Source organism: Stegostoma tigrinum, chromosome 24 (assembly GCF_030684315.1).
Source record: "Stegostoma tigrinum isolate sSteTig4 chromosome 24, sSteTig4.hap1, whole genome shotgun sequence".
Classification (NCBI taxonomy): Eukaryota; Metazoa; Chordata; class Chondrichthyes; order Orectolobiformes; family Stegostomatidae; genus Stegostoma; species Stegostoma tigrinum.
The window spans coordinates 47,392,655-47,420,351 of record NC_081377.1 but is presented as its reverse complement, the minus strand read 5'-3'; the positions used below and the strand labels follow the sequence as shown (position 1 = coordinate 47,420,351).

The window sequence follows — 27,697 nt, the reverse complement described above, 5'->3', positions numbered from 1 at the left end:
CTTTTTACTGATGTTGGCACCAACGTGGATCACTCCCTTTAGCAGGATTTCCTGCAGCCACTCTGTGACAGCCTTGGCCCCAGTAACCGGGAGGCAGCACACCATCCTGGGGTTGTGTTTTCATGTTGTCTGTCTGATCTCCTGACTGTGGAATCCCCGTACACTATTACCCTTCCATTCCTTGGTGCCATGGATTTTTCTCTGGCTGCACTCGCTGATGAAGCATAACTCTTCCAGTTTCCAAATGGAATTAGCAAGCGTGGTAGACCCAGGGGACTCCTGCACTACCTGCCTGGTTGTCTCCCATTCTCTCTCTGCCTGTAAGATTCTAATCTGTGATGTGACTACAGTCCTGTATCTCCTGGAGATGCCATAGGTTGCAGAGAGACATAGATAAGCTGCAGAGCTGGGCTGAGAGGTGGCAAATGGAGTTTAATGTGGACAAGTGTGAGGTGATGCACTTTGGTAGGAGTAACTGGAAGGCAAAATATTGGGCTAATGGTAAGATTCTTAGTAGTGTAGATGAGCAGAGAGATCTCAGTGTCCAGGTACACAGATCCTTGAAAGTTGCCACCCAGGTTGACAGGGCTATTAAGAAGGCATACAGTGTTTTAGCTTTTATTAATAGAGGGATCGAGTTCTGGAACCAAGAGGTTATGGTGAAGCTGTACAAAACTCTGGTGCGGCCGCACTTGGAGTATTGCGTACAGTTCTGGTCACTGCATTGTAAGAAGGATGTGGAAGCTTTGGAAAGGGTGCAAAGGAGATTTAGTGGGATGTTGCCTGGTATGGAGGGAAGGTCTTACGAGGAAAGGCTGAGGGACTTGAGGCTGTTTTCGTGAGAGAGACGAAGGTTGAGAGGTGACTTAATTGAGACATATAAAATAATCAGAGGGTTAGATAGGGTGGATAGGGAGAGCCTTTTTCCGAGGATGGTGACGGCGAGCACGAGGGGGCATAGCTTTAAATTGAGGGGTGCAAGATATAGGACAGATGTCAGGGGTAGTTTCTTTTCTCAGAGAGTAGTAAGGGAATGGAACGCTTTGCCTGCAACGGTAGTAGATTCGCCAACTTTAGGTACATTTAAGTCGTCATTGGATAAGCATATGGACGTACATGGAATAGTGTAGGTTAGATGGGCTTGAGATTGGTATGACAGGTTGGCACAACATCGAGGGCCGAAGGGCCTGTACTGTGCTGTAATGTTCTATGTTCTGTTCCTTTGTTATTTAAGGACCTGAAATAGTTAATGTCAAAGAGTGCCTTTAATATTACCTACTTTGATGATCTCATCAGTGCTCAGGGACAGGAAAGAAATAAGACTGACCCACCTGGGTGTCTCATAGTCTCTGTCACAATGTCTGTCATTATTATTGAACTTTTTGTTGCTATCTGCAACAAACTCCATAGAACAAAGAACATAGAAAAGTACAGCACAGTACAGGCCCTTTGGCCCACGATGTTGTGCCGTGGAATACTCCTAATCCAAAAACAAAATAACCTAACCTACGTTCCCCTCAATTCACTGCTGTCCATGTGCATGTCCAGCAGTTGCTTAAATGTCACTAATGACTCCGCCTCCACGACTACCACTGGTAAACTATTCCATGCGCTCACAACTCTCTAGGTGAAGAACCTCCCTCTAACGTCTCCTCTGTACCTTCCTCCTACCACCTTAAATCTTGTTAAGACAAGAGCCTCTTTGATTACCAAGGAGTTTCTCTGTTCCACATCAGGCAAAGCAGGTTGTGTTGTAGATCCCTACCAGGAAAGGGAATGGTAGCAGCAAATTGTCCTTCTCATGAGCAGGATATGGAGTGTCCATACATCATAGTGACACCTGGTGAGGGCTCTGTTTCTACACTGTGGGAGCAGTGAGGGGCTGGTAATATCTTCAGACACCGATTTAAGAAGCTGCACATTCAGTCACGAAGGTGGGAAAACTCAATTTTCACCGGCCCTTCAGAGGGGAAACTTGGGGTAAAATTCAACAAAGTTTACACAGAAACCTGGAGGAGGACTAGGCCATTTTGACCTTTCAACCCGCTGCACTATTCAATATGAACATGGCTGATCATCCAACTCAGGCCCCTATTTCAACTTTCTCCTCATACCCTTTGATCCATTTAGCCCAAGAACTATATCTGATATTTCCTTGAAAACGTTCAATGTTTTGGCCTCAACTGCTTTCCGTGGCAGAGAATTCCACAGACTCACCCCTCTGTGGGTGAAGAACTTTCTTCTCCTCTCAGTCCTAAATGGCCTTTAGATAGTGAACTCTGCTTCTGGACTCCCTGGGTCATTGGGAATATTCTTCCTGAGTTCACTCTGTCTAGTCCTGTTTAGAGTTTTCTAGGTTTCTATGAGGTCTATGAGTTTCTACAGTCAGTGGTAAAAGCACTTCAGACCTGATGAGAGAGACACTGCAGCAGGAAGAGCTCAGATCTCCCCAGAATTGGTTATTGATCTCTCAGGAAGTTCCAGATTACATTGGGTGCTGGTGATCTGGACATCAGAGGATCGGTGAGTGAGGTAAAATCTCTGGTGGCCAAGGGGACACATTTCCAGGCTGGGATAGTGAGAAGTGAAAAAATGTACTTCCAGCTCATAGAGTGTGGGTAACACAAGGCAGTTCGACAGTAAGGGAAATCAAAGAGCACAAAGGCATTTGAAAATGAGGCTTCGGACTTGGGAACAGCGCAGAGCCAGAATGATAAAGGGGCAGATTATAAACCTATGCACACAAAGTTATGGCACAGTGGTTGGCACTGCTGCCTCACAGAACCAAAGCCCTGGGTTTGATTCCATTCTCAGGTGACACTCAATATGGAGTTTGTACATTCTCCCTGTGTCTGTGTGGGCTTCCTCTGATTTCCTCCCACCATCCAAAGATGTGAGGGTTAGGTTGATTGGCTAAGCCAGATTGTCCTAGAGTGTCTAAGGATGTGCAGGCTAGGTGGGTTAGCCATGGGAAAAGGTGGGGTTACAGGGTCAGGGTGGGTCTATCTGGAAATGCTCTTCAGAGGGTTGGTGTAGTCTCAATGGGCTGAATGGCCTCTACCTGTACTGTAAACATTCTATGATTATAAATCTAATGGAAGAAGAAAATTAAATTAAACAACGGTAAAGGTGAAAAGCAATTATTCAAATTGCACACAGTAGGAGTTATTTGGAAAAAATGATTAAAGGAAGGGAACTCATTTCATACAGACGTGAATATTGAGGGTAACTTATTGAAACTGTAATTAGAAAGGGAATTGTTTGTTAAAGCTAAAAATGGAGCGATTTATTGAGTGACATTTTTCAAGGAAACAGAAATTGTTCCAGGAAAGTTGTTGGCAAGATTTTTTCTTTAACATTCACTAACAGGATGGAAGCATTGCCCATGCATAATTGCCCAGAGGGCAGTAAGAGTCAACCATATTGCTGTGTGTCTAGAGTCACATGTAGGCCTGACCAGGTAAGGATGACAGTTTCCTTCCCTAATGGACATTAGTGAACCTAAATGGATTTTCTGAAAAATGACAATGGATTCAAGATCATCATTAGACCCTTAACTCCAAATTCTTAATTGAATTCAAATTCCACCAATCTGCCATGCTGGGATTTGAACCCAAATTCTCCAGGACATTACCTGGGTCTCTGGTTTAATAGTCTAATAATATTACTAGGCCTTTGTCAGTAATAACATTGCCAGGAAGATTTCATTTCAGAAATGGGCCAATTTGAACACAGAGTTGAACATTTTGTTGAAGAAGATTTTAAGGATATAGAATAATTTCAAATTCGATACTGGATCAGAAGCTGCATATTTCCATGCGCTTCTCCTGTAATTGGGAGTATAGCTGATGATGCCATCATTATGTGAAGGAAATCTAAGCAGTAAAATGTTATCTAGTTGAATCCTTCTGGGACATAAGTGAAACCTTGAGACATTTAGTCAGAGACTTGGGGAGGTGGAGTTGTGGTAAAAGTAATTATATATATGTATATTATAGAACATATATGTACTATGAACCAAAATATATAAGCATTCATCATGGGAAAGGTTTGGGAGTGATATTATATGACTATGTAGGAGGCTGAAAGGATTAATGCTGGGGAGTGCCTGTTAGGGATGCCCATGACTGAGTAGCTCAAAATGGCCAATGGCTGCCTCTGGCTCATGTAGCAGAACATGGCTGGCAGTAGTTAGAAGGCTTGGGAAAAACTGTTTGCTTAATGTAGTTTTCACAAGTAGAACAATAGTAGCTGTCTAGACTCAAGGTTACTGGACTGAGACAGAATATGCAGCTGCAGTTGCTCATGCAAAAGACATAGATAAGAACGTTTCACACTACTTAGTTATTTCTTGTGAATTATTTACAATGCGCTGTGATGTTTTATGTTCTATATGTTCTAATATTAAGAGTAGGGTTTAGTTAAGATCCTTCAGATAATCATAGATACGGAACCCAAAGTAGTTATAGATCCACTTATATACAAAAAAATTACTGACAGCGTTAGATGAAGAGATTCAAACCAGTTTCAGACAGTAAATGCAGCCCCCCATTATCATTACACAGAGAAAGGAATCGTAGGTACAGAAATTTTCAGACATTGGAATGTGGACTGAATGAACACAATTTGAACTCAACTTGTTAGCTAAGAAATTTTAACAACTGGTGTAACCACATAACTTTGTTGGAACTGATCAAAATCACCACTGTTTTGTATTTCCTGTAATAAGCAATTTAAAAGGTCCTGAAGTAATAGGCAAACCCATTAATTGGCAGTTACCACAGCGCAGCTGGCAAATGTTACTGGAATACAGTATCCATGTGAAAAGCCTTTGTAAGGGAGATAAGAGAGTCTGGTAACATCATGAAACTATGGAGAATGAGAGGTGGACCACAAACCTGTCCATCTCTTTGTCGTTCAGTGATATGGTTAGCTTAATTGGAAATACATTGAAATTGCTGGGCGTAGCTGTACATCCTTTGGATTAAAGATTAGCAACAGTTAAACTGTGTAGAGCAAGTACATTTCCGAGGCAAGCTTGAACTGTGTAAAGATGGTGTCGCAGAGAGCCAATTATGAAGGGATACCTCAGCCGTACTGACCAATAACAAACAAGGTGATTGGGGGGTGGCGGTTGGGGCATGTGCACTCTAAGTTTAAACTGTATAAGTTAAGACATTCTGAAGCTTTTCACGTGAAACTTGGACTCTCATTGGAAACTATGAGCTCTAACAGTGTCTTAAGCACCATCCACAATGATGTTGTTCATATGTACTTGGCTGGATAATAACTAGTTCAAAGCCAAAGGACACACAATCTGAATCTCCCACTTAGTCTGTCACAATGTTCATCACATCAGCATGACTTGTTGCTATCCTGCAACAAATGACATTTTGTTTAATATTGGAGCCTGTTCTCAATAGACCATCTGGGTGGTTTTCCTCTCCTACGACAGACTCTACAAGTCGCGATGTAGACCCTTCACCTGAAAGAGAGTACCTTCAGACAGCTCAGACACCATGGTGATCAGGGGTATGATTAATTATACAAGGTCCGTCAGACAGAGATAGTTCATCTTCATGTTTACTCATGTTTACTAAATTTCTATTTAGAATCGTATATGATTCAATAAGGTCAGTTCCTACGCTTCCAAATGCCGATGAGTTCAGACCAAATCTGCCCAACATTTTCTCATTCATTCCACAAATCTAGCTGGTGAAGCTTCTCTGAATGGTCTCTGATGCTGTATAAGTCTAATACTAGTACATCACTATTACATAAGGAGACCAAAGTGTGTACATTACTGTGAGTATGGTCTCACCAATTCATTGTTCAATATGACTAACACTCCCTTACTCTAGCAGGATCAGATGACGGTGTTGTAGAGATGTCACTAGACTAGAATTCAGAGGCCCAGGATTAGGCCCTGGTGATAGGGCTTCAAATTTCATCCTTGGTATCTGAATTCAGTTCTGTAATTTTTTTTAAAAATGTATTCATTTTGTGGGATGTGTGTCATTGGTTGGCCAGCATTTATTACCTGTCACTAACAGCCCTGTCTGGGGTATAAACCTAGAAACAGAAGCTGCTAATTACAGGGATATATACAGAATCAAACACCACAGGAGAGGCCCTTCTGTCCTTTGAATTAGTACTACTCAATCTATACTAGTCCCAACATAATTGATGCCAAACTAACACTGAAATCCATGAACCCTGTTATTCAATGTTGGGGTGGGGGCAATGTCTTTTTGGAATAATGGAAGCCTCTTGTTAGCACAAAATACCACTTGTATCAGTGTGGAATGGTGTATTAAATCTGTGCACGAAACTGCCCAGGAGCTTGGAGAAACTGTAACACTCTTACTTTCTCCATAACAGTGAGTCGGCCAGAGTTGATTTTCCAATTGTCTGAAATTTCACATTTGAATTGATTTTCAAAACGCATCTCTCTTTTCACCAAGATTCAACCTCTGTATTATAATAGAATATGTATTTATAGCCTATAGATCTTACTAGAAATTAAAATAAGAAAGATCAAACTAAAATTAAATTGAGAATTTTTTGATTGTTTTGCTTAACTCTCACTTAGTTCAATTCTTAGAATATTCTGCTTTGTTACCTGATATTGCAGAATGTCCTCAGCCCACTTTCTCTCAATAAATTGCACCTGTCCTTCCAGGCGTTGTCTCCTTGTGTTTAGTTTTGTCACCTGTTCCTGCAGAGGTTGCAACTGTTTTTTGAAATTTTCAATTTCTTGCAATGTGCATTTAAGTGATTCAGCCCTGGTCTTACTCCAATTCAGGAGATTTCTCACTTTAGGTTCATAGTATTTCTCTAGCCATTGCCACTGTTCTCCGAACAAGCTTTGAAATTCTTCATTTGTTTGATGACTGTTCATCAGGGACAGCGTACTCCTCCCATTTTTAATACTTTCCAACTGACGAATCAGTTGGTTTATTTCTTTCTGGTGGCAATGTTTAAGTACAGCCAATTCATCAGAAAGTGTCTGTGCCCTAGATTCTAGTGTTTTCCGTTGCGATGTAGTTAGGGACAAGTCCTGTTTATTGATGTGTAATTCATATTTACATGTCATTTGAGCTTTAGTGATCTTAAACAAGGTTTTTTTTGTGCATGTCATTTCTTCTTTGAAGTTATCACATTCAATCTCTGCCTTTAATTTAGTTTGGTAAAGCTTCAAGAGTTCAGCCCTCAAATTGCCAATCTCTTTATACACTGGCTCCTTCATGAAGCTTAATTCTTTGATAAGATTCTCCCTTTCTTCCAGAAGTTCTCCAACACTGTCTATACATTCTTGGAAACGTTTTCCTACTGCTTGCAGTGAATCAACGATCCTGATAATCTCAACAGGAGGATCCTCTTGGAAATCATTCATTTTATCCTGGAATCATAGAAAAGTGAAATATTGAGATTATATTCATAGAATCTCTACAGTGCAGAAAGAGGCCATTCAGCCCACAAACTCTGCACTAACCCTCTGAAAAGCATCACACCCTGGTTCAGTAAGATCCTTCAGGAAAAGAAATCTGTCACCCTCACCTGGTCTGGCCTACATGTGACTCCAAACCCACAGCAATGTGGTTGATTCTCCAGTGCCCTCTGAAATGGCCTAGCAAGGCACTCAGTTGTACCAATCACTACAAGGTCTGAAAGAAATCAAACTAGCTTGATCTAGGCATTGGAAAGACAATGGCAAAAACGGTCCTGTTGACCACTCAAAGCCCCCCTTACTAACATCTGAGAGTTTAGAGCTGTCTCACAGACTAGTCAAGCAACAGCCTGACGTAATCATACTCACAGAATCGTACCTTACAGACAATGTCCCAGACACCACCATCACCATCCCTGGATATGCCCCATCCCACCGGCAGGACAGACCCAGCAGAGGGGGGGGTGGCACAGTGGTATACAGTCAGGGGGATGTTGCAGTAGGAGTCCTCAACATTGAATGTGGACCCCATGAAGTCTCATGGCTTCAAGTTAAACATGGGAAAGGAAACCTCCTGCTGATTACCACATGCCGTCCTCCCTCAGCTGATGGATCAATACTCCTCAATGTTGAGCAACACTTAGAGGAAGCACTGAGGATGGGAAGGACACAAAATGTACTCTGGGTGGGGAATTTCAATGTCCATCACCAAGAGTGGCTCAGCAGCATTACTACTGATCGAGCTGGTTAGGTACTAAAGGACACAGCGGCTAGACTGGGTCTGCGGCAGGTGGTGAGGGAACCAACAAGAGGGAAAAACACACTTGACCTCATCCTTACTAATCTGCCAGCTGCAGATGTATCTGTCCATGACAGTATCGGTAAGGGTGACCATCGCACAGTCCCTTGTGGAGAGGAAGTCCCGCTCTCACATTGAGAACAACCTCCATCGTGTTGTGTGGCACTGTCACCGTGTTAAATGGGACAGACTTCGCACAGATCTAGCAACTCAAGGCTGGGCCTCCATGAGGCGCTGTGGGCCATCAACAGCAGCAGGATTGTACTCCAGCCACAAACTGTAACCTCATGGCCCAGCATATCCCCCACTCAACCGTCGCCATCAAGCCAGGGGATCAACCCTGGCTCAAAGGACAGTGCAGGAGGGCGTGCCAGGAGCAGCATTGGGCATACCTGAAGATGAGGTATCGACCTGGTGAAGTCACCAAACAGCGAAAGCAACAAGTGATGTACAGAGCTAAGCAATCCCACAACCAATAGATCAGATCTAAGCTCTGCAGTCCTGCAATATCCAGTCTTCAGCCAATTTGATTCACTCCAGGTGATATCAACAAATAGTTGGAGACACTGGATACTGCAAAGGCTACAGGCCCTGACAACATTGCAGCATTAGTACTGAAGACATGGGCTCCGGAACTTGCCGCTCCCTGAGCCAAGCTGTCCCAGCACAGTTACAACACTGGCATCTACCAGACAATGCGGGATATTACCCAGGTATGTCCTGTGCATAACATGCTGGAAAAATCCAACCTGACCAATTATCGCCCCATCAGTCCCCTCTCGATCATCAGTAAAGTGATGGAAGGTGTCAGTAACAGGGCTATCAAGCAGCACCTGATCAGCAATAACCTGCTCAGTGACGCCCAGTTTGGATTCGGCCAGGGCCACTCAGCTCCTGATTTCATTACAGCCTCGGTTCAAACATGGATAAAAGAGCTGAATTCCAGGTGAGGTGAGAGTGACAGCCCTTGACAACAAAAGCTGCATTCGACCAAGTGTGGCATCAAGAAGCCTGAGCAAAACTGGAATCAATGGGTATGGTGGGCGGGGGGGGCCGCAAACTCTCTGGTGGTTTGGATCGGAAATTGGCTTGCTGAAAGAAGACAGAAGGTGGTAGTTGATGGAAAATGTTCATCCTGGAGACCAGTTACTAGTGGTGTACCGCAAGGGTCAGTGTTGGGTCCACTGCTGTTTGTCATTTTTATAAATGACCTGGATGAGGGCGTAGAAGGATGGGTTAGTAAATTTGCAGACGACACTAAGGTCAGTGGAGTTGTGGATAGTGACAAAGGATGCTGTAGGTTGCAGAGAGACATAGATAAGCTGCAGAGTTGGGCTGAGAGGTGGCAAATGGAGTTTAATGCAGACAAGTGTGAGGTGATGCACTTTGGTAGGAGTAACCGGAAGGCAAAGTTCTGGGCTAATGGCAGGATTCTTAGTAGTGTAGATGAGCAGAGAGATCTCGGTGTCCATGTACACAGATCCTTGAAAGTTGCCACCCAGGTTGACAGGGCTGTTAAGAAGGCATACAGTGTTTTAGCTTTTATTAATAGAGGGATCGCGTTCCGGAACCAAGAGGTTATGCTGAAGCTGTACAAAACTCTGGTGCGGCCGCACTTGGAGTATTGTGTACAGTTCTGGTCACCGCATTATAAGAAGGATGTGGAAGCTTTGGAAAGGGTGCAGAGGAGATTTACTAGGATGTCGCCTGGTATGGAGGGAAGGTCTTATGAGGAAAGGCTGAGGGACTTGAGGCTGTTTTCATGAGAGAGAAGAAGGTTGAGAGGTGACTTAATTGAAACATATAAAATAATCAGAGTGTTAGATAGGGTAGATAGGGAGAGCCGTTTTCCGAGGATGGTGACAGCGAGCACGAGAGGGCATAGCTTTAAATTGAGGGGTGAAAGATATAGGACAGATGTCAGAGGTGGTTTCTTTACTCCGAGAGTAGTAAGGAAATGGAATGCTTTGCCTGCAACGGTAGTAGATTCGCCAACTTTAGGTACGTTTAAGTCGTCATTGGACAAGCATATGGACGTACATGGAATAGTGTCGGTCAGATGGGCTTGAGATTGGTATGACAGGTCGGCACAACATCGAGGGCCGAAGGGCCTGTACTGTGCTGTAATGGTCTATGTCTATGTCTATGGTTGGAGTCATACCTGGTGCATTGGAAGATGGTTGTGGCTGTTGTAGGTTAGTCATCTCAGCTCCAAGACATCTCTGCAGGTGTTCCTTGGCTCAACCATCTTCAGCTGCTTCATCAATGACCTTCCTTCCATCATAAGGTCAGAAATAGGGATGTTCTCTAATGATTGGACAATGTTCAGCACCATTCATGACTCCTCAGATACTGAAGCAGTCCATGTTCAAATGCAACAAGATCTGGACAATATCCAGGCTTGGGCTGACAAGTGGCAAGTGACATCGTGCCACACAAATGCCAGGCTATGACCATCACTAATAAGAGACAATCTAATTCCTGCCCCTTGACATTCAATGATGTTACCATCACTGAATCCTACACTATCAACATCCTGTGCATTACCATTTATCAGAGGCTCAACTGGACTCACCACATAAACACAGTGGCTACAGAGTCAGTCGTATTCTAAGAATACTGAGGCGAATAACTCACTTCCTGACTCCTCAAAGCCTGTCCACCATCTACAAGGCACAAGTCAGGAGTGGGATGGAATATTCCCCATTTGCCTGGATGGGTGCAGCTCCAACAACACTCAAGAAGTTTGACACCATCCAGGACAAAGCAGCTGCCTGACTGGTACCACATCCACAAACATCCATTCCCTCCACCACTGACACTCAGTAACGGCAGTGTGCGCTATCTGCAAGATATACTGTAGAAATTCACCAAAGATCCTCAGACAACACCTTCCAAAGCCACGACCATTTCATCCAGAAGAACAATGGCAGCAGAGCCCCACCACCTCCGATTTCCCCTCCAAGCCACTCACCATCCTGACTTGGAAATATATCGCCATTCCTTCACTGTCGCTGGGTCAAAATCCTGGAATTCCCTTCCTAATGGCATTGTGGGTCAACCCACAGCAGGTGGATTTCTTTGCTCCGTCTCATTGGAATGCCCTCACTCTGCATAACTACATGAATCAAGATGTAGATTTGGATACTTACACTCACATTGAATAAACCAACAAAGAAACACAGTCTCAAACTATCAATGCAATCAATATTTCACATCATAATCCAGTTGCAAATCCCATCCAAAAACAAGAGAAACTGGACCGGCTGTAATGTCGAAACGTTTTTTTCCTTATAACTCCTTCTATTTCGCTGGGACAAAATTCTGGAGCTCGCTTCCTGAAAGCATTGTGGGAAGCCCTGCGATAAATGGACTGCAGCAGTTCAAGAAGGCAGCTCACCACCACCTTCTCAAGGGCAACTAGGGACTAGCAATAAATGTTAGCCCAGCCAGCCACACCCATTCTATGAATTAAAAAAAACTCACATTAATAAAGCTCTTTAAACTACGTCGAAAAGGGGAGTTTTCTAGTGAGGGGATGGTACAAGAACTACGCAGTAAAAAGATATGGCAGGATTGTAGGGCAGCTGTTTAAGTAATGATTACCCAATGTGGAACAGGACAGAATTGAATGTATAAACATAAACAAAAGCAACAAATAAGTTCAAAAGTGGGATAATAGTGAAAAGATAAGTTAATTCCTCTTTATTTAAATGCACATAGTACAAATCTTCTCAAAACTCGCTAGCACATAGTACTTGCAACAAAATAAATGAATTAAGCTACTTGCCCAGGAATTGGTGACCTGAGCCTTTATTGATGGTGTCATAAATTGAATGCAATATGCCTTGTTTTTATTCATTCATGGGATGCAGGCTTCGGTGGCTGAGCATACAATATGTAACTGGATACTTTAGTGAGGTCTTAGAATTGTTTCTCTATGAGATAAGTATACAATCATGAAGTGAATAATACTGTAAATTTTGGATTGGATTCTTTTAATACTAAATAATGTTTTCATTGAAACCCATGCCACCTCTAATCAACACTAACATCAACTATCAATCAGTGAGTTAGCACTGCTGCCTCACAGCACCAGGGACCCAGGTTCAATTGCATCCTCGGGCGACTGTCTGTGTGGAGTTTGCACATTCTCCCCGTGTCTGCGTGGGTTTCCTTCGGGTGCTCCGGTTTCCTCCCACAGTCTGAAAATGTGCAGATTAGGTGGATTGGTCTATAGGATGCGTTGCAGCAACTCACTAGGGCTCTTTTGATTGGACATTGCAAACTCGTGACCTTCATTACTTTGAAGGACAAGGTCAACAGCAGCTTTAGACATCACCATCTGCAAGATTTTCCCCAAATCTCAACTCCTCTTTCACACCAGTTCCTCATAGCCCTCAATTCTTCAATATTTCAAAAATCTACCTACTTCCTCTTTAAATCCTTTTACGATCTAGCCTCCACAGCTTTCTGACATAAAGAATTCCATTCATTCATCTCGGAGAAGAAATTCATCTGCATCTCAATTTTAAATGAGTCTCTCCTTATTCAGTAACCATGTCTCCTTGTTTGAGATTCTCCCACTCATTAAACATCATCTGAATGTCTACTCTGCCAGGCTCCCTCAGAATCTTGTATGTTTCGATAATATCACCCCTCATTCATCTAAACTCCAATCAATAAAGGCTGGATAAGTCAACCCGTAACCCAGGAATCAGCCTAGTAAATATCTTTTGAGTTGCTTTGATACCTAAACATCCTTTCCTAAATGCAGTGACCAAAACTGTACACAGTGCACCAGGTGCAGCCTCAACAACACCCTGTACAGTTGTAATAAAACTTTCCTGTTTTTAAACTCGCAACCTCTAGCTATAAAAGGCCAAAATTCCATTATCCCTATTGCACCTGCGTATTAACTTGTGGTGTTTCATGTACATGAACACTGAGATCCAGAAGTGGGCTGCCCCACCTTTTTGGTGTCTTTCTCATTTCAATAACGGCTTGAATTTTGATTCGTCCAACCAAAGTGCATAATGTCGATCTTTCCAGTTTTAAATTCCATCTTCAAGTTTTCACCCATTCACGACGTCTCTATATTCCCTTGCAGTTTCCCTATTTTGTCATCACAACATGCCCCACCCCCAACCTATTTTAGTATCATCACCAAATTTGGATGCATTACACTGCGAGAGCAGAGAGTTCAATGTTCACAATTTCAGTGGCTAAATGAGGGATCACAGAGACATAGAATAAAAGATTAATCACAAATTTGCCCCAGGATAGCTATGAGCATGTGCAAAAGCTGTTGTGTCAGGTTGACATCAGATCACATGGAATTAAATCCTGGGACCGTCAGGATTTCCTCTCTTACAATGTCCTGGAAATATTTATGTTTAATAAAACTTGTCAGTCATTTACAAGAATCCTGGCATCAGATTACCACAAAAATCAAAAAGGGCAATATGTTTTCACATGATAGCATAGGTGACCATTATGAAAATTAATAACAACAATAAACTGGTGGGCCCAATTCAAATGGATTGTCATTGCCCACAGTTAATCTCTAAATTTAAAATCCCCAATATTCCTCCAGGGATTCCTGGTTTCCTATGAGAAGACAGTTGGATGTACAAGAAGAATACAAGGAACAGGAGGAAGACTAACTGTCTGAAACATGTCTGACATTAGCAGAGATCTGCTTGTGCCAGGAGTTTCTGGAATGTGCCAGTTGCCTTGTAAGAGATGAAATCTCATTCTATAGTTAGCAGCTTTTAGCATGGGGCTATGTATTGAGAATGTGCCCAAATGGGGATGGTGAGGATGACTGATATGACTGAGCAGGTGACTGATATGATAATATTCAGGCAGGATGTTGTGTTAGACTCTAGGTGCAGTGAATTTTGAGCAGGGTTTCCACAGGAGGCCTTCTGTGTCACAAGGTATTTATGTCATCAGTTAATTAAGTCGTTGTCACATACAGACTTCACAATGAAAAAAGACTTGTATTCATATAGCACCTAGAGGATTTCTCTGCTTAAAAAAGTCACTGTGGTCATATGAGAACATCAACTGTGTAAACACCACAGAGCAGATAAAAATATTGTTGCCATGTAAATCTGCTAAAAATAACAGTTTCAATTTGCATAAACAAACCAACACCCTTTGGAACTGTGATCAGAGATAATGGGAAGTGCAGATGCTGGAGAATCCAAGATAACAAAGTGTGGGGCTGGATGAACACAGCAGGACAAGCAGCATCTCCTAAGATGCTGCTTGGCCTGCTGTGTTCATCCAGCCCCACCCTTTGGAACTGTCATCTCTTTTTAAAGGAAACTTTAAACAAATCTGGACTGTACGGTTTAATCTTTGGCTGATTGCAAGGACAATTTCTGAAAAGTAAACTGAACATTGAAGGGGTTAAACTGATCCTCTCTGGGCTAATGAGGATTTGGGGCTGCTAACATGATAATGTCCATTCTGTAATGTCCAAATGTGTGCTGGAGCAGGTTCAGAGGTTCCTGTTATAACCTACAGCCTTGGAAAGGTATTACCAGGGAAAGAAGCACTCAGTCTGAAGCAAATGTAAACAGCCAATTATTTCAATCAGTGCACCCATGCAATAAAGTTAAATGGTTGATTTGCTTCTCACTGAGAATTCATTGTAAATGAAATGAATCAGCATCAACTCTGTTACTGAATTGTGATGTTGAACTGACAGAAGGTCATTGTAAAGATACATGTTAAAATAAAGAAACAAAACCAAAGTTGCTAGAAAAGCTCAGCAGGTCTGGCAGCATCTGTGGAGGGGAAAACAGAGTTAACATTTCGGGTCCGGTGACCCTTCCTCAGACCCTTTTGAGGAAGGGTCACCGAACCCGAAACGTTAACTCTGTTTTCTCCTCCACAGATGCTGCCAGACCTGCTGAGCTTTTCCAGCAACTTTGGTTTTGTTCCTGATTTACAGCATCTGCAGTTCTCTTGGTTAAAATAAAGAAATGTTAATTTCAAAACTTGTAGCTTTTGCAATGGGTGGAACTCTGGAAACAAGGTACTGACTGAGGAATACACTGTCCAAACAGTTAACACACCAGGTATTATCCCAATAACTTAAACTTCTGGGGAAATAGGGAAAATTTAGAATCATGTAGAATTTAACAGTACAGAGGAGGCCATTCAGCCCATTGTATCTGTACTGGCTCCTGACAGAGCTACCCAGCTAGTTCCATTCTCTAGCCCTTTTCCTGTCACCCTCTAACTTCATCACTTTCAAATATATACCCAGCTCTCTTTTGAAACATTCTATAGAATCCACCTCCACTGTTCTCCCAAGGAACACAATTCAAATCCTAAGAACTCTGAGTTTCTCCTCATCTCACTCCTAGCTCTCTTGCTGACAATCTAGAAACTGTGACACTCTAGTTACGAACATGCCAACCTGCTCCAGCACACGATTGGACATTACAGAATAGACATTGTCATGTTAGCAGCATTAAACGCCCAGCCCCAGATCCTCATTAGCCCAGAGAGCATCAGTTTAACCCCTTCAATGTTCAGTTTACTTTTCAGAAATTGTCCTTAAAATCAGCCAATGATTAAACAGAATATCCTCTTTACCCTATCCAAATTGTTCATAATTTTCAACATCTCAATAAAGTCTCCTCTTGGGATTAAAGGCAGGATTCTCGGCAGTGTGGAGGAACAACGGGATCTTGGTGTTCAAGTGCATAGCTCCCTCAGAGTTGCCACCCAGGTGGATAATGTTGTTAAGAAAGCATATGGTGTTTTGGCTTTCATTAACAGGGGGATCGGGTTTAAGAGCCGCGAGGTTACGCTGCAGCTCTACAAAACCCTGGTGAGACCACACTTGGAATACTGTGTCCAGTTCTGGCCGCCCTATTATAGGAAAGATGTGGAGGCTTTGGAGAGGGTGCAAAGGAGGTTTACCAGGATGCTGCCTGGACTGGAGGGCTTGTCTTATGATGAGAGGTTGACTGAGCTTGGACTTTTCTCTCTGGAGAGAAGGAGGAAGAGAGGTGACCTGATCAAGGTGTACTAGGTAATGAGAGGCATGGATAGAGTCGATAGCCAGAGACTTTTCCCCAGGGCAGGACTGACTGCCACGAGGGGTCATAGTTTTAAGGTGTTAGGAGGAAGGTATAGAGGAGATGTCAGAGGGAGATTCTTCACCCAGAGAGTTGTGAGCGCATGGAATACTTTGCCAGTGGAAGTCGTGGAAGCGGAGTCATTAGTGACATTTAAGCGGCTGCTGGACATGCACATGGACAGCAGTGAATTGAGGGGAATGTAGGGTAGGTTATTTTATTTTTGGATTAGGATTACTCCACGGCACAACATCGTGGGCTGAAGGGCCTGTACTGTGCTGTACTTTTCTATGTTCTATATTCTACGTAATTTTCTCTGCTCCAAGGAGAAGCAGCCCAATTTCTCTAATCTTTCCTTGTTTCTGAAATCCCTCATTGCTGGCATCATTCTAGTAAATCTCCCTTTCTCTTTCTACAGCTTTATCAACCTTCCTTAAATGAGGTGCCAAGAACTGAACACGGTAATGCAGATGTGGTCTGATCAATGATTTGTAGAGGTATAGCATCACATCCCTGCTTTTATACTCTATGCCTTTATTTATAAACCCAAGCCTTTTGAATAAATGCTTCAACTTGCCTGGCCACATCAGAGAATTATGTACTTGAATCCCATGGTTCCTCTGCTCCTGTACTCCCCTCAAATTTGCACCCTTGATCCTGTATTGTCTCTGCATGTATCTTCTATCAAAATGCGTTTCCTTCGATTTCTCTGTATTGAAATTCATCTGCCAGGTGTCTGCCCATTTGGCCAATTGTCAATATCCTCTGAAGTCACTCAGCGCCATCCTAACAATTCATTATTCTCCTTAGCTTAGTACCACGTGCAAATTTAGAGATTTTGCCCTCAAGACCCATCCCCAAATCGTTTATATAAATTAGAAAGGTGGTCCCAACATCAATTCCTGAGGGGAGCACCACTTTCAATTTATCTCCAATCTGAGAAAAATCCGTTTATTTATCCAATATTCATCCTTCAGGCAACACCAGCAGAGGGGAGGTGATGGCCTAGTGGTATTATTGTGAGACTATTAATCAAGTGACTCAGGTAATGATCTGGGGACCTTGGTTCAAATTCTACCATGACAGAGAGTGGCATTTTCATTCAATTTAAAAAGTCTGGAGTTAAGAGTTTAATGATGACCATGAAATCAGTGCCATCTGTCAGGATAAAAAAAACACCTGGTTCACTACTGTCCTTCAGGAAAGAAATCTGCCATCCTTACCCGGTCAGACCTACATGCGATTCCAGACCCACCATGGAGACGGGGCGCACCTGCAGTTTCTGCCAGGCCTTCTAGCTATTCAGAGGGGCCACGTATGTTTTGCTCCTACTCCATTTGCGAGGTAACGTATGGACGTACATGGAATAGTGTAGGTTAGATGGGCTTGAGATCGGTATGACAGGTCGGCACAACATCGAGGGCCGAAGGGTCTGTACTGTGCTGTAATGTTCTAGGTTCTATGTTCTATGCAACAGCTTTCAGGTGATTTGTACGTTTGTTCAGGGCTGAATCACCTACCTGAACTTTCTAAGCCATAGGATGTGACCTCACATCAACCTTGCCTTGTACCCATACAAAGCCATTTGCATGGTCCCAGCACGAAGCTTCATAGCTTGAATTAAATGGTCTCTCTCATGTAGAGGTGGCATTTGGCTGGCATTGGCATTCTGGCTGCTGTTTCACCATCACCCCCACCCGCCAGGACTGGGAATATCATCAGGTTTCACCTGGTGCGGAGTCTTCTCCCCATCAGCAACTCTGCTGGAGCTATTCCTGTTGTTGCGTGTTGGGTGATCCCATAATTGAACAGGAAACAAGACAACTTGGTATCGATTGGCGACGTAGGCTGTTTCTTTAAGCCTGCCACCAATGTTCGGACCACTCTTTCTGCTAGGCCATTGGATGATGGATGGTATGGAGCTGTTCCCATGTACCAAAGAGGTATTTGACTTCAGAAAATACTCAAATTCCCTGCTGCTAAACGATGTCTCATTGTCCGCGACCAATATTTCTGGGAGTCCGTGTATTGCAAATGATGCTCTCAGCTTCTCAATTGTCATCCCCAGGTTTGCTGAACGAGCTTTACGTATGTCTAACCACTTTGAATTGGCATCCACAATGAGCAGGAACATTGAGCCCATGAAAGGGCCAGTGTAGTTGATGTGCAACAGAGACCACGGTTTACCCAGCCATTCCCATGAATGTGGGGGAGCTGCTGGTGGCACCTGGGTACTGCCCCACCAATGCAACTATGTCAGCGGCCAACCCTAGCCACCAGACATAGCTTCTTATAGAACATAGAACGTAGAACATTACAGCACAGTACAGGCCCTTCGGCCCTCAATGTTGTGCCGACGTGTCAGTGTCTTCATCTTGGAAGCCCCTGGATGATGTTGGTGGAGTTCAGAAAGTATCTTTCTCTATTCATTTTTGTGGGATGTGGGCGTAGCTGGTTGGGACCAGCATTTCTTGCCCATCCCTAGTTGCTCTTGAGAAGGTGGTGGTGAGTTGCCTTCTTGAACCGCTGTAGCCCTCCAGCTGTGGGTTGACTCACAATGCCATTAGGTCCTTTACTCAGGACAGTCACCCTTGCTCCCCGCAGTGATATGCCGTCCTCCACTTTGATCTAGTCTCACCGAGTCCAAAAACATTTCAATCCTGTTTGCAATGGCCCTTCTGTTTCCATCATTACCATCAGCTATTTCAGTTTTGCTAGGACAGAATGTTTTTGTGGCCACAGTCAGACACTGTCCCTAGTGACTGGAAGGGTGTCCAGAAAGTTTAAACCCAAAACGGACTCTTCTAGGGGAGGCATCACTAGTGGAGTATCTGCCAGTGGGGAGGTGGCTCAAGGCATCAGCAATAGCCACTTGGAATCCTGGACAGTGTTCTAACTTGTACTTGGTACATGCTGAGAATAAGGGCCCAGCACTGAATTCTACTGGAAGCAATGGGTAGCACTGCCTTGTTTTCCTTCAGTAGCCCTAGCAAGGGTTTGCGATCTGTTCCTATGACAGATTCCTACCTGTAAAGCTACTGGCAGAACTTCTTCATACCAAAGATGACCACCAAACCTTCCTCTTTATTCAAGCATTCGGCATCAGCAAAAGTACAGGAAGGATATTTATCAGGTGTTCCTCTCTGATGGGCCACTGATGAGCCAACACTACCCTGATACAAACAGCAAGGCATTGCATGTTAGCCCCACTTCTCGCTTCAGATTGTCGTGGGCCAACATCTTACCTGATGATAGCTGCTTTTTCACTTCCCTAAAGGCTGCTTCTTGGCTGTGCAACATTTCCAAGGTTGACCCTTTTCCAACAGCAGGTGTAAGGGTGCCAGGATGGAAGCCAGGTTATGTGAATTTTTCATAATTTTCACCAGCCCAAGGAAAGAAGATGGTACAGATGTGGGAGCTGGAGGTCCTTTGATCGCTTTCACTTTCTCTTCCAACAGGAGTTTTGTTGACCCTAACCCTGTAAGTCACTTGGGGTGCCTGGGACACACACATTTTCCTTTCTAAGGCATTCATTCACCTGGGAGAAACATTTAAGCACTATGTCCAAGTTCTCCAAGTGTTCTTTATTGGTCTTCCCCGTTACTAGTGCATCATCCAGACAAATGGCTACGTGGGGTAGCCCTTATAGAATATTTTCTGTGGTCTACTGAAAAAGGGCGCAGGCTGATGATATCCCTAATGGCAGCCCTGTATATTGATAGAAGCCCTTATGGGTATTAATTGTAGCGTACTTCTGGGACTCCTCATCCAGTCACAATTGCAGGTAGCCATGCCTCATGTCCAGCTTCATAAAGGACAGCCCTCCCACTACCTTTGCAGACACACCCTGAGGGGTTGGGTACGTATCCAGCTGCAAGAAACAGTTTTCCGTTTGCTTTAAATCCCCACAAAAGCAAATCGAGGCATCAGGCTTCACAGTCAGTACATCTGGTGCTGCCCATTCAGCAAATTGCACTGGTTTCATGATTCCTTCACTCCGCAGTCTCCTGATTTCTGCCTCTGCTCTTTCCCACAAGACAAATGGCACTGGGCAGCCTTGCAAAATCTTGAAATATTTTCTGAGTCATGTAAAGTGGCTTTGGCCCCTTTGACAGTCCCAAGCCAACCCGGAGATGCTCATGGCCATTTTGCTGGGATCTCCACTGAGGCAGCCGTTTTCTAATTGAACAATGTTTAGCCAATCTGGGTGATTCCGCCCCAATTGGCTTGTGCCTGCGCATTTCACTACCAATGTGGTAACTGCGCCAACTGTTTCTCATCGGAGACTGGAACCAAAGCCATACCCTTATTCTGCAGTGGTTCCCCAGTGTAGGCCCTCAGTCTCGCTGAGGTTTTGTGCAAACGTAAGGGCTGGAGACCCAAGCAAAACTTGTTAAGGACAGATTCTGGGACCATACATACAGCTGCGCCAGTATCGACCTCCATAGGAACTGGGTGACCATTTAACCAAACGTTAATTTTAATCAGTTCCAATTTGGATGTTGCTAAGCAATTTAATTATTTAAAGCCACATGTAGGGGGCCTTCCCAGGGTGCACACTCTCCTGGGTAGCAGCCTCCAAGTTTTTTCTCACTAAAGTCAGGCCCTGTAGGACCCCCTTGCTGTTGTGAGGCCACATTCCAGCAGTACCTACAATGGCTTGCTGGCCCATATCCTGAAGAACATTTTAGCCACTTGGCCAAGGCTCAGCTTGTTGTGGGGGTTCTGGGTTGGCCTAGGGCCCCTCTGCTCAGGATATACCCTGTGTGAGAATCTGCAATTGCCTACACTCCAGTGGTGTTTCCCCAAGCTCAGTCAGACAGGGTGAGAGTGTGCACTTCCACTCAGACACCCTGTAGTCCCCATGCTCCACCTGTTGCATTTCCTAATGTCAACACCAGTTGTAGCACCTATTTGAAATCCAGTTGGGTTTCAGGACTTTGGCATGGTTACATCATTAACCCCATATACCGAACCGTCTCTCAGCATCTCATTCAGCATTTACCTAAAATCACGTGCCTCTGCCAGTCATATCAACCTCATCAAAAGTCCCAATTTGGGCTCCCCCAGTTCTCCAACAGCTGAATAAAACCAAAAGCATCTCAGAATTGAGGAGGTTTGGGGTTGTAAATTCCCTCACCAACTCTGTCAACTCTTGGAAGGTTTTAGTGTCTGGTGCCTCTGGGAAAGTCAAGCCCCTTTTAACTGAAAATGCCACAGGTCCACAAGCAGTCAGATGGATTACTGAAGATGGTTTTCTTAAGAAGGGTCCAGGCCCAAAACATCAGCTTTCCTGCTCCACTGATGCTGGTTGGCCTGCTGTGTTCATCCAGCTCTACACCTGGTTATCTCAGATAGATTACTGGTTGCTTTTCACTCTCCCCAGCATCATTTGCCTGGAAAAAAAATCTCATTCTTTCCACGTACTGGGCCCAGCCTTTGACAGCAACTTTGAATAAGTAAAGCTTCCCAAATCGAGGCATGATACCCGAAATGTTTATCCCAACTCCAAGATGACTGTTGCAAGTAAAAGTCCTTCAGGCACACCCTGTTTTTTTTTTTCTCATTGCCATTGAAATAACTGCCCTGAACCAGCTCAGAGTCAATCCTCAACCTCGGAAATTCTAATTTCCTGGTTATATTGCTCAGCCAAGGCTTTCCTGATTGGCCCAGGTAACAGCCCCAATCAATGACCTCGGAGTCAACAAGGTCAACCAGGTTCCAATCACTACAACAACCCTTGAGAAAAAACACTTTTCCTCATCTACGACCTTAGTAGCATCTCTCTCGTTTTTAAGTTGTGCCTCCTGATCTTAGACTCTCCAAACAAGGGAAACATCTCACCTGCAACAATACAATCTACCACTCTTAAGTATTTTATAGGTTTCAATGAAATCATCTCTGATCTTTTGGGACTCAAGAGAACACAGACCCAGTTTGCCCAATCTCTCTTCACAAGACAGTCCCACCATCACATAAACAAGTCTGGTGAATCTTTGTTGCACTCCCTCTGTGGCAGTAATATCTTTCCTGAGACAAGGAGATATAGGTTTTGCTTAAAGGAACAAAATATTACTACCTCATTGGATCAGTCATTTGAGCATTAAAAATCAGTTCAGAGGCTTTTAAGCATATTCCAGCACTTATGTTATATGAACCGAATGCAGTGTTTCAGTCCGTGTCTGCTTCTTTCACATGCCACGTTTCCCCTTTGGGATTTTTTTGTTTTGAAGCATTAACAGGCTTATTATTAACCTGTCAAACAGAATCATGAACATTTCCTTCTATGGAAAACACTGTGGGACTCAAATCCAGAAGCTCTGGTTAAGAGGCACATGAAAATTATGCTCTGAGCTAAAGTCCATTTTCACATGATATTCATCACTGCATGGTTTCTTCCACTGTGAATTACTAAAAAAAAATTGTTCAACAATTTTAATGTGTCAGTTGTACCATTGTACTGACCAAATTTAAATGTTTTTATTTAAATACATTTGAAATTCTAAAACTATTTAGATGACAGATGCAACAACATGAATGGATATAAACATGAAATCCAAATGTAGATTTATCCTGATGTCCGGATTACACTGTTGTGGATCTCCAAGGGTTCGGCAGATCGAGGATTCTGCTGAGACCAAGACTTTAATGTGGCTACACAAACGGACAAAATAAGAAAGAGATGGTTTTCCTTTAACTCTAACTGGTGTACTCTGGCATTGACAGCCCTCAGCCATACTTAACCTTTCATTAAAACTGACAAGTAGTTACCTGCAGATGTTGAAAAGGATAAATTTAAACTCTGCTGAGACTTATTAGAATATTGTTTAACAAATATACAGCAGGACAAAGTAACAATCTTACTGTACCTTGTGTGAGCCCCACACAGCTTCATGAAAGATTGAGCAAATGCTAAAATAAAGTATTGACTGTGGTTAAGAATAGCCAGTAGGGAGTGAAGTTGACCTCAGAGACAGATTAAGTTGCTTCATCAGCTGCTGATACTTCACAACTATAGTATTTCGTTTGGATCGTAACTCAAAACAACTTTAGTAAATTAGTTTCACATGCAATGTCTGATTGAACAAATACATAATTATTATTAACAGAACTTCTGTGTTTAATTGGGACATACCTTTTGAAGAATCAATCATTTTCAGCAGTTACCTTATGGAAACATTTAAAAGTAATAACACACAAACATTTTTAAGCTTCTTTACGACAACCATGGGACATGGGTTCCTTTCTTACCAAATGGTCCAAACAAGCTGGATGTTAAGAAAAAGCAACAGGGAATAGATATCCTGTGGATTCCCACTTACTCTGAATGACGTCCATGTTGTATACGAACAAACAGAATTTCAGGGCACGATCCACCGGCACCAGCTGCATGTCCCCAATCCACAGGGACATTCACATCCAACATGTGCCAACCCCTCATGGCCATCTCTCTGATCACTTCCAGGTCACTTATCAAGGGCAGAGTTCACCAACAAGTAACACTGAAAGGCTGCAATATAAATACTTTGCACATATGTCTGAAAGGGGGCCGTGGATAGTCCTGATCACCATCAGGAGGCGCTGCTGCCAGTCAGTGAGCCCCAGCACGGTCAGTCAATAACACAGTCCACATACAATCCAGGGGTTTGGCCATAGTCAATCATCAGCTCACGGTCAGCTGATGTGCCACAGTCTGTACGGTCAGCGGCAGGCAGGGAGTGGGCAGCGGTCAGTGCTGTACGGTCAGCAGCAGGCAGGGAGTGGGCAGCGGTCAGTGCTGTACGGTCAGCAGCAGCAGGCAGGGAGTGGGCAGCGGTCAGTGCTGTACGGTCAGCAGCAGCAGGCAGGGAGTGGGCAGCGGTCAGTGCTGTACAGTCAGCAGCAGCAGGCAGGGAGTGGGCAGCGGTCAGTGCTGTACGGTCAGCAGCAGCAGGCAGGGAGTGGGCAGCGGTCAGTGCTGTACGGTCAGCAGCAGCAGGCAGGGAGTGGGCAGCGGTCAGTGCTGTACGGTCAGCAGCAGTAGTTTGGGGGAATAGTGTGTTGTCAGTCAGGGAGGTGCAGACACCGCAGGCAGGGGCCTGCCCCATTCGGTCGAGTAGCTGTTCCTCAGCGTCAGGCAGAGGTCTGGGATGAATACAGCCCTAGGGGGTCCATCTATCAATCATTCAGAGATGTGCAAGGATCCCTGCAGGAATGTAAAAGAGTAAGTTCCCAGAGCAAATGTTCCTTGTAGATTGTCCTTTCTGTTGCCACTGTAGACTTGTGGAGGAGGGGTGAATGTTTAATCTGGTGGATGGGGTGCCAATGAAGTTGTCCATTCGCTCCTGGAAGGTATTGACCTTGTTGATTGTTGTTGGAGCTGCATGCAGGCAGGTGGGGCATATTTCCTCACACTCCTGGCTTGTGCGCTGTACATGGTGGACTGACATCAAAAGCCATCACTGTAACATAGTTAATTTCTGACCTGCCGTTGTGAGTGCTGCTCTCTTACGGCCAGTCTGGTTCAGTTACTGGTCAATGGTATCTCCCAGGATGCTGATATGGGGGGATTCATTGATGCTGAGGCTATTGAATACCAAAGAGCAGTGGTTAGATTCCCTCTTGTTGGAGATCGTCATTGCCTGGTATTTGTGTGCTGCCAATATTACTTGCCACTTATCAGCTGATCAGCTGACTGTAGGTGGTCACAAACTGCTGTATAGTCTCAGGAGTTCAAAATGGAACCAAACACTATAAAAATATTAAAGAAAATCCCCATTTCCAATGTTCTCATGTAGCAGCGGATGATGGCCAGGCTTGGTGCACTGTGCTGATGTAGTCCTGCCAGTGATGTACTGAGGCAGAGCTTATCGGCCTCCAACAGCTACAACCAGCTTCCTTGGTGCTGGATATAATTCTTTGTTTCACTTTTAATGATGATGCTTCATTTTTATTTTTTGTGCCCATTCATGTGACAGTCTCATTGCTGGAGACTAGAAAATTAACATAAAGTAAGAAGAAGCTAATCTGGTTGACCAATCGCTGAGTAATGGAAAAGAAAGCCGTAGAACTGCAGATGCTAGAAATCAGAAACAGAAACTGCCAGAAAAACTCAGCAGGTCTGGCAGCACCTGTAGAGCAAAAGCAGAGTCCGGGTCCAGTGACCCTTTGTCAGAACTGATCTCCTCCTCCTCTCACCTGTAAACATTTCCCACTTGATCACTGAATTCTTACATCTCTGACTATTACTTCTTATTGAGTCTCAAGTGTTTCAGTGAGACCAATTCGTGCTAAATTATTGTGCTATGGGCACATCCTTGTTGGAGGTTGTTTAAAGTTGGAAAATGTTATTTTTGATTGCATTTCATTATTTCCCAGGGAAACTTCAATCCTGTCCTTTGATATTGAAAGATTCTGTACCAATCAGAACGTTTGTGCCATTTAATTCCATTATTCTAAAAAGATCATTAAAAAATCAGCAATTGAAATGAAATACCAGTGCACCATCACCCCATATTTTGTATAGTTTCAAACATTTCCATTTGTGTTTCAGTTTCCTTTCTCATTCATATCCTCAACCATCAACCACAACTCTCTCTTATACAGTGTCAAAGTGCTTCACAAATCATATGGAATGGGCACTAACCATGGAAGGAATACTATAGTAGGGTTTAAGATGCAAACAGTCATATTGGACTTGAGACGTTAGCTGTTTCTCTTTTCACAGATGCTGCCAGACCTGCTGAGTTTTCCCAGCCACTTCTCTTTTTATTTCAGATTTAGAGCATCTGTTGGATTTTGCTTTTATTTTAAGGAACTTTTAGGATCTGTGTTAAAACACTTGGTCATATGTCCATTTTAAATAATGATTTCAAAGCAGATTGCGAGGTGAAGAGATTGGGGAAGGAATTAAAGATAATAAAATGTGAGGCTGGATGAACACAGCAGGCCAAGCAGCATCTCAGGAGCACAAAACCTGACGTTTCGGGCCTAGACCCTTCATCAGAGAGGGGGATGGGGAGAGGGTTCTGAAATAAATAGGGAGAGAGGGGGAGGCGGACCGAAGATGGAGAGAAAAGAAGATAGGTGGAGAGAGTATAGGTGGGGAAGTAGGGAGGGGATAGGTCAGTCCAGGGAAGACGGACAGGTCAAGGAGGTGGGATGAGGTTAGTAGGTAGATGGGGGTGCGGCTTGGGGTGGGAGGAAGGGATGGGTGAGAGGAAGAACAGGTTAGGGAGGCAGAGACAGGTTGGACTGGTTTTGGGATGCAGTGGGTGGAGGGGAAGAGCTGGGCTGGTTGTGTGGTGCAGTGGGGGGAGGGGACGAACTGGGTTGGTTTAGGGATGCGGTGGGGGAAGGGGAGATTTTGAAACTGGTGAAGTCCACATTGATACCATTAGGCTGCAGGGTTCCCAGGCGGAATATGAGTTGCTGTTCCTGCAACCTTCGGGTGCAGTTCCCATTATCTCTTGGGGAAGGAATTGTAGGGTTTGCACAGCTGATACCATAGCTGGTAATGGTGATATGAAGTAAGGGAGGATGCACAGGAGGTCATAAATGAACAAAGAAATTAGAAGCAGAAGAAGCCACTTGGCCCCTCATTCTCATTCCTCCATCAATGACACCCTGGCTGATTTATTTATGTTTCAAATTCCACATGGACACCTACACCCAGTAACCCTCAACACCACTATAAACAATCTATCTCTCATTGCCTTAAAAATAATTGATCACCCCCATGCCTACCATCTTCTGATCAGTGTTTCCTCTAAACCAAATTTCTCTGAGGTTCCAGGCATTCGTACAGAGTCTGCTCATTGAAATAAAAAAAATTACAAGACTGAAAATTACAGGCCGATTAGCCTAACCTCAGTTGTGGGTAAGATTTTAGAGTCCATCGTGAAAGACAAGATTTCTGAACACATGGACATGCATGGTAAAACAGGACAAACTCAGCATGGTTTCATCAAGTGGAGGTCATGCCTGACAAATCTGTTAGAATTCTTTTAGGAAGTAACGAGCAGGGTAGACCAAGGAGATCCAATGGGTGTTATCTAGCTGGACGTCAAGAAGGCCTTTGACAAGGTGCTGCACAGGAGGCTGCTGAGTAAGATAAGGAGGCAAGGTGCTAGCATGGATAAAAGATTGGCTACCTGGCAGAAAGCAGAGAGTGGAGATGAAAAGGTCTTTCTCAGGTTGGCAGCTGGTGACAAGTAGTGTCCCACAAGGGTCAGTGTGGGGCCACAACATTTCACTTTATACATTAATGATCTCGATGAAGGAACTGTGGGCATTCTGGCTAAGTTTGCAGATGATACAAAGATAGGTGGAGGGACAGGTAAGTATTGAGGAGGTGGGGAGGCT

At 43.9% G+C, this 27,697-nt stretch overlaps 1 protein-coding gene across 4 annotated transcripts in view; it reads right to left on the bottom strand.

Annotated features, from left to right (window-relative positions):
* The window catches only part of LOC125465102 (syncoilin-like), a 40,399-nt gene extending 16,607 nt beyond the window's left edge, over window positions 1-23,792 (bottom strand). The window contains exons 1-2 of one of the 4 annotated variants that reach the window (XM_048558237.2): window positions 23,606-23,792; window positions 6,623-7,402 (exon numbers count right to left, since the gene is read on the bottom strand). In XM_048558237.2, the coding sequence (XP_048414194.2) occupies window positions 6,623-7,396 (774 nt within the window). In that variant the 5' untranslated portion in view covers window positions 7,397-7,402; window positions 23,606-23,792. The other 3 variants (XM_048558238.2, XM_048558240.2, XM_059654426.1) reach the window with 3 other exon arrangements.
* Window positions 23,793-27,697: the final 3,905 nt, after the last annotated feature.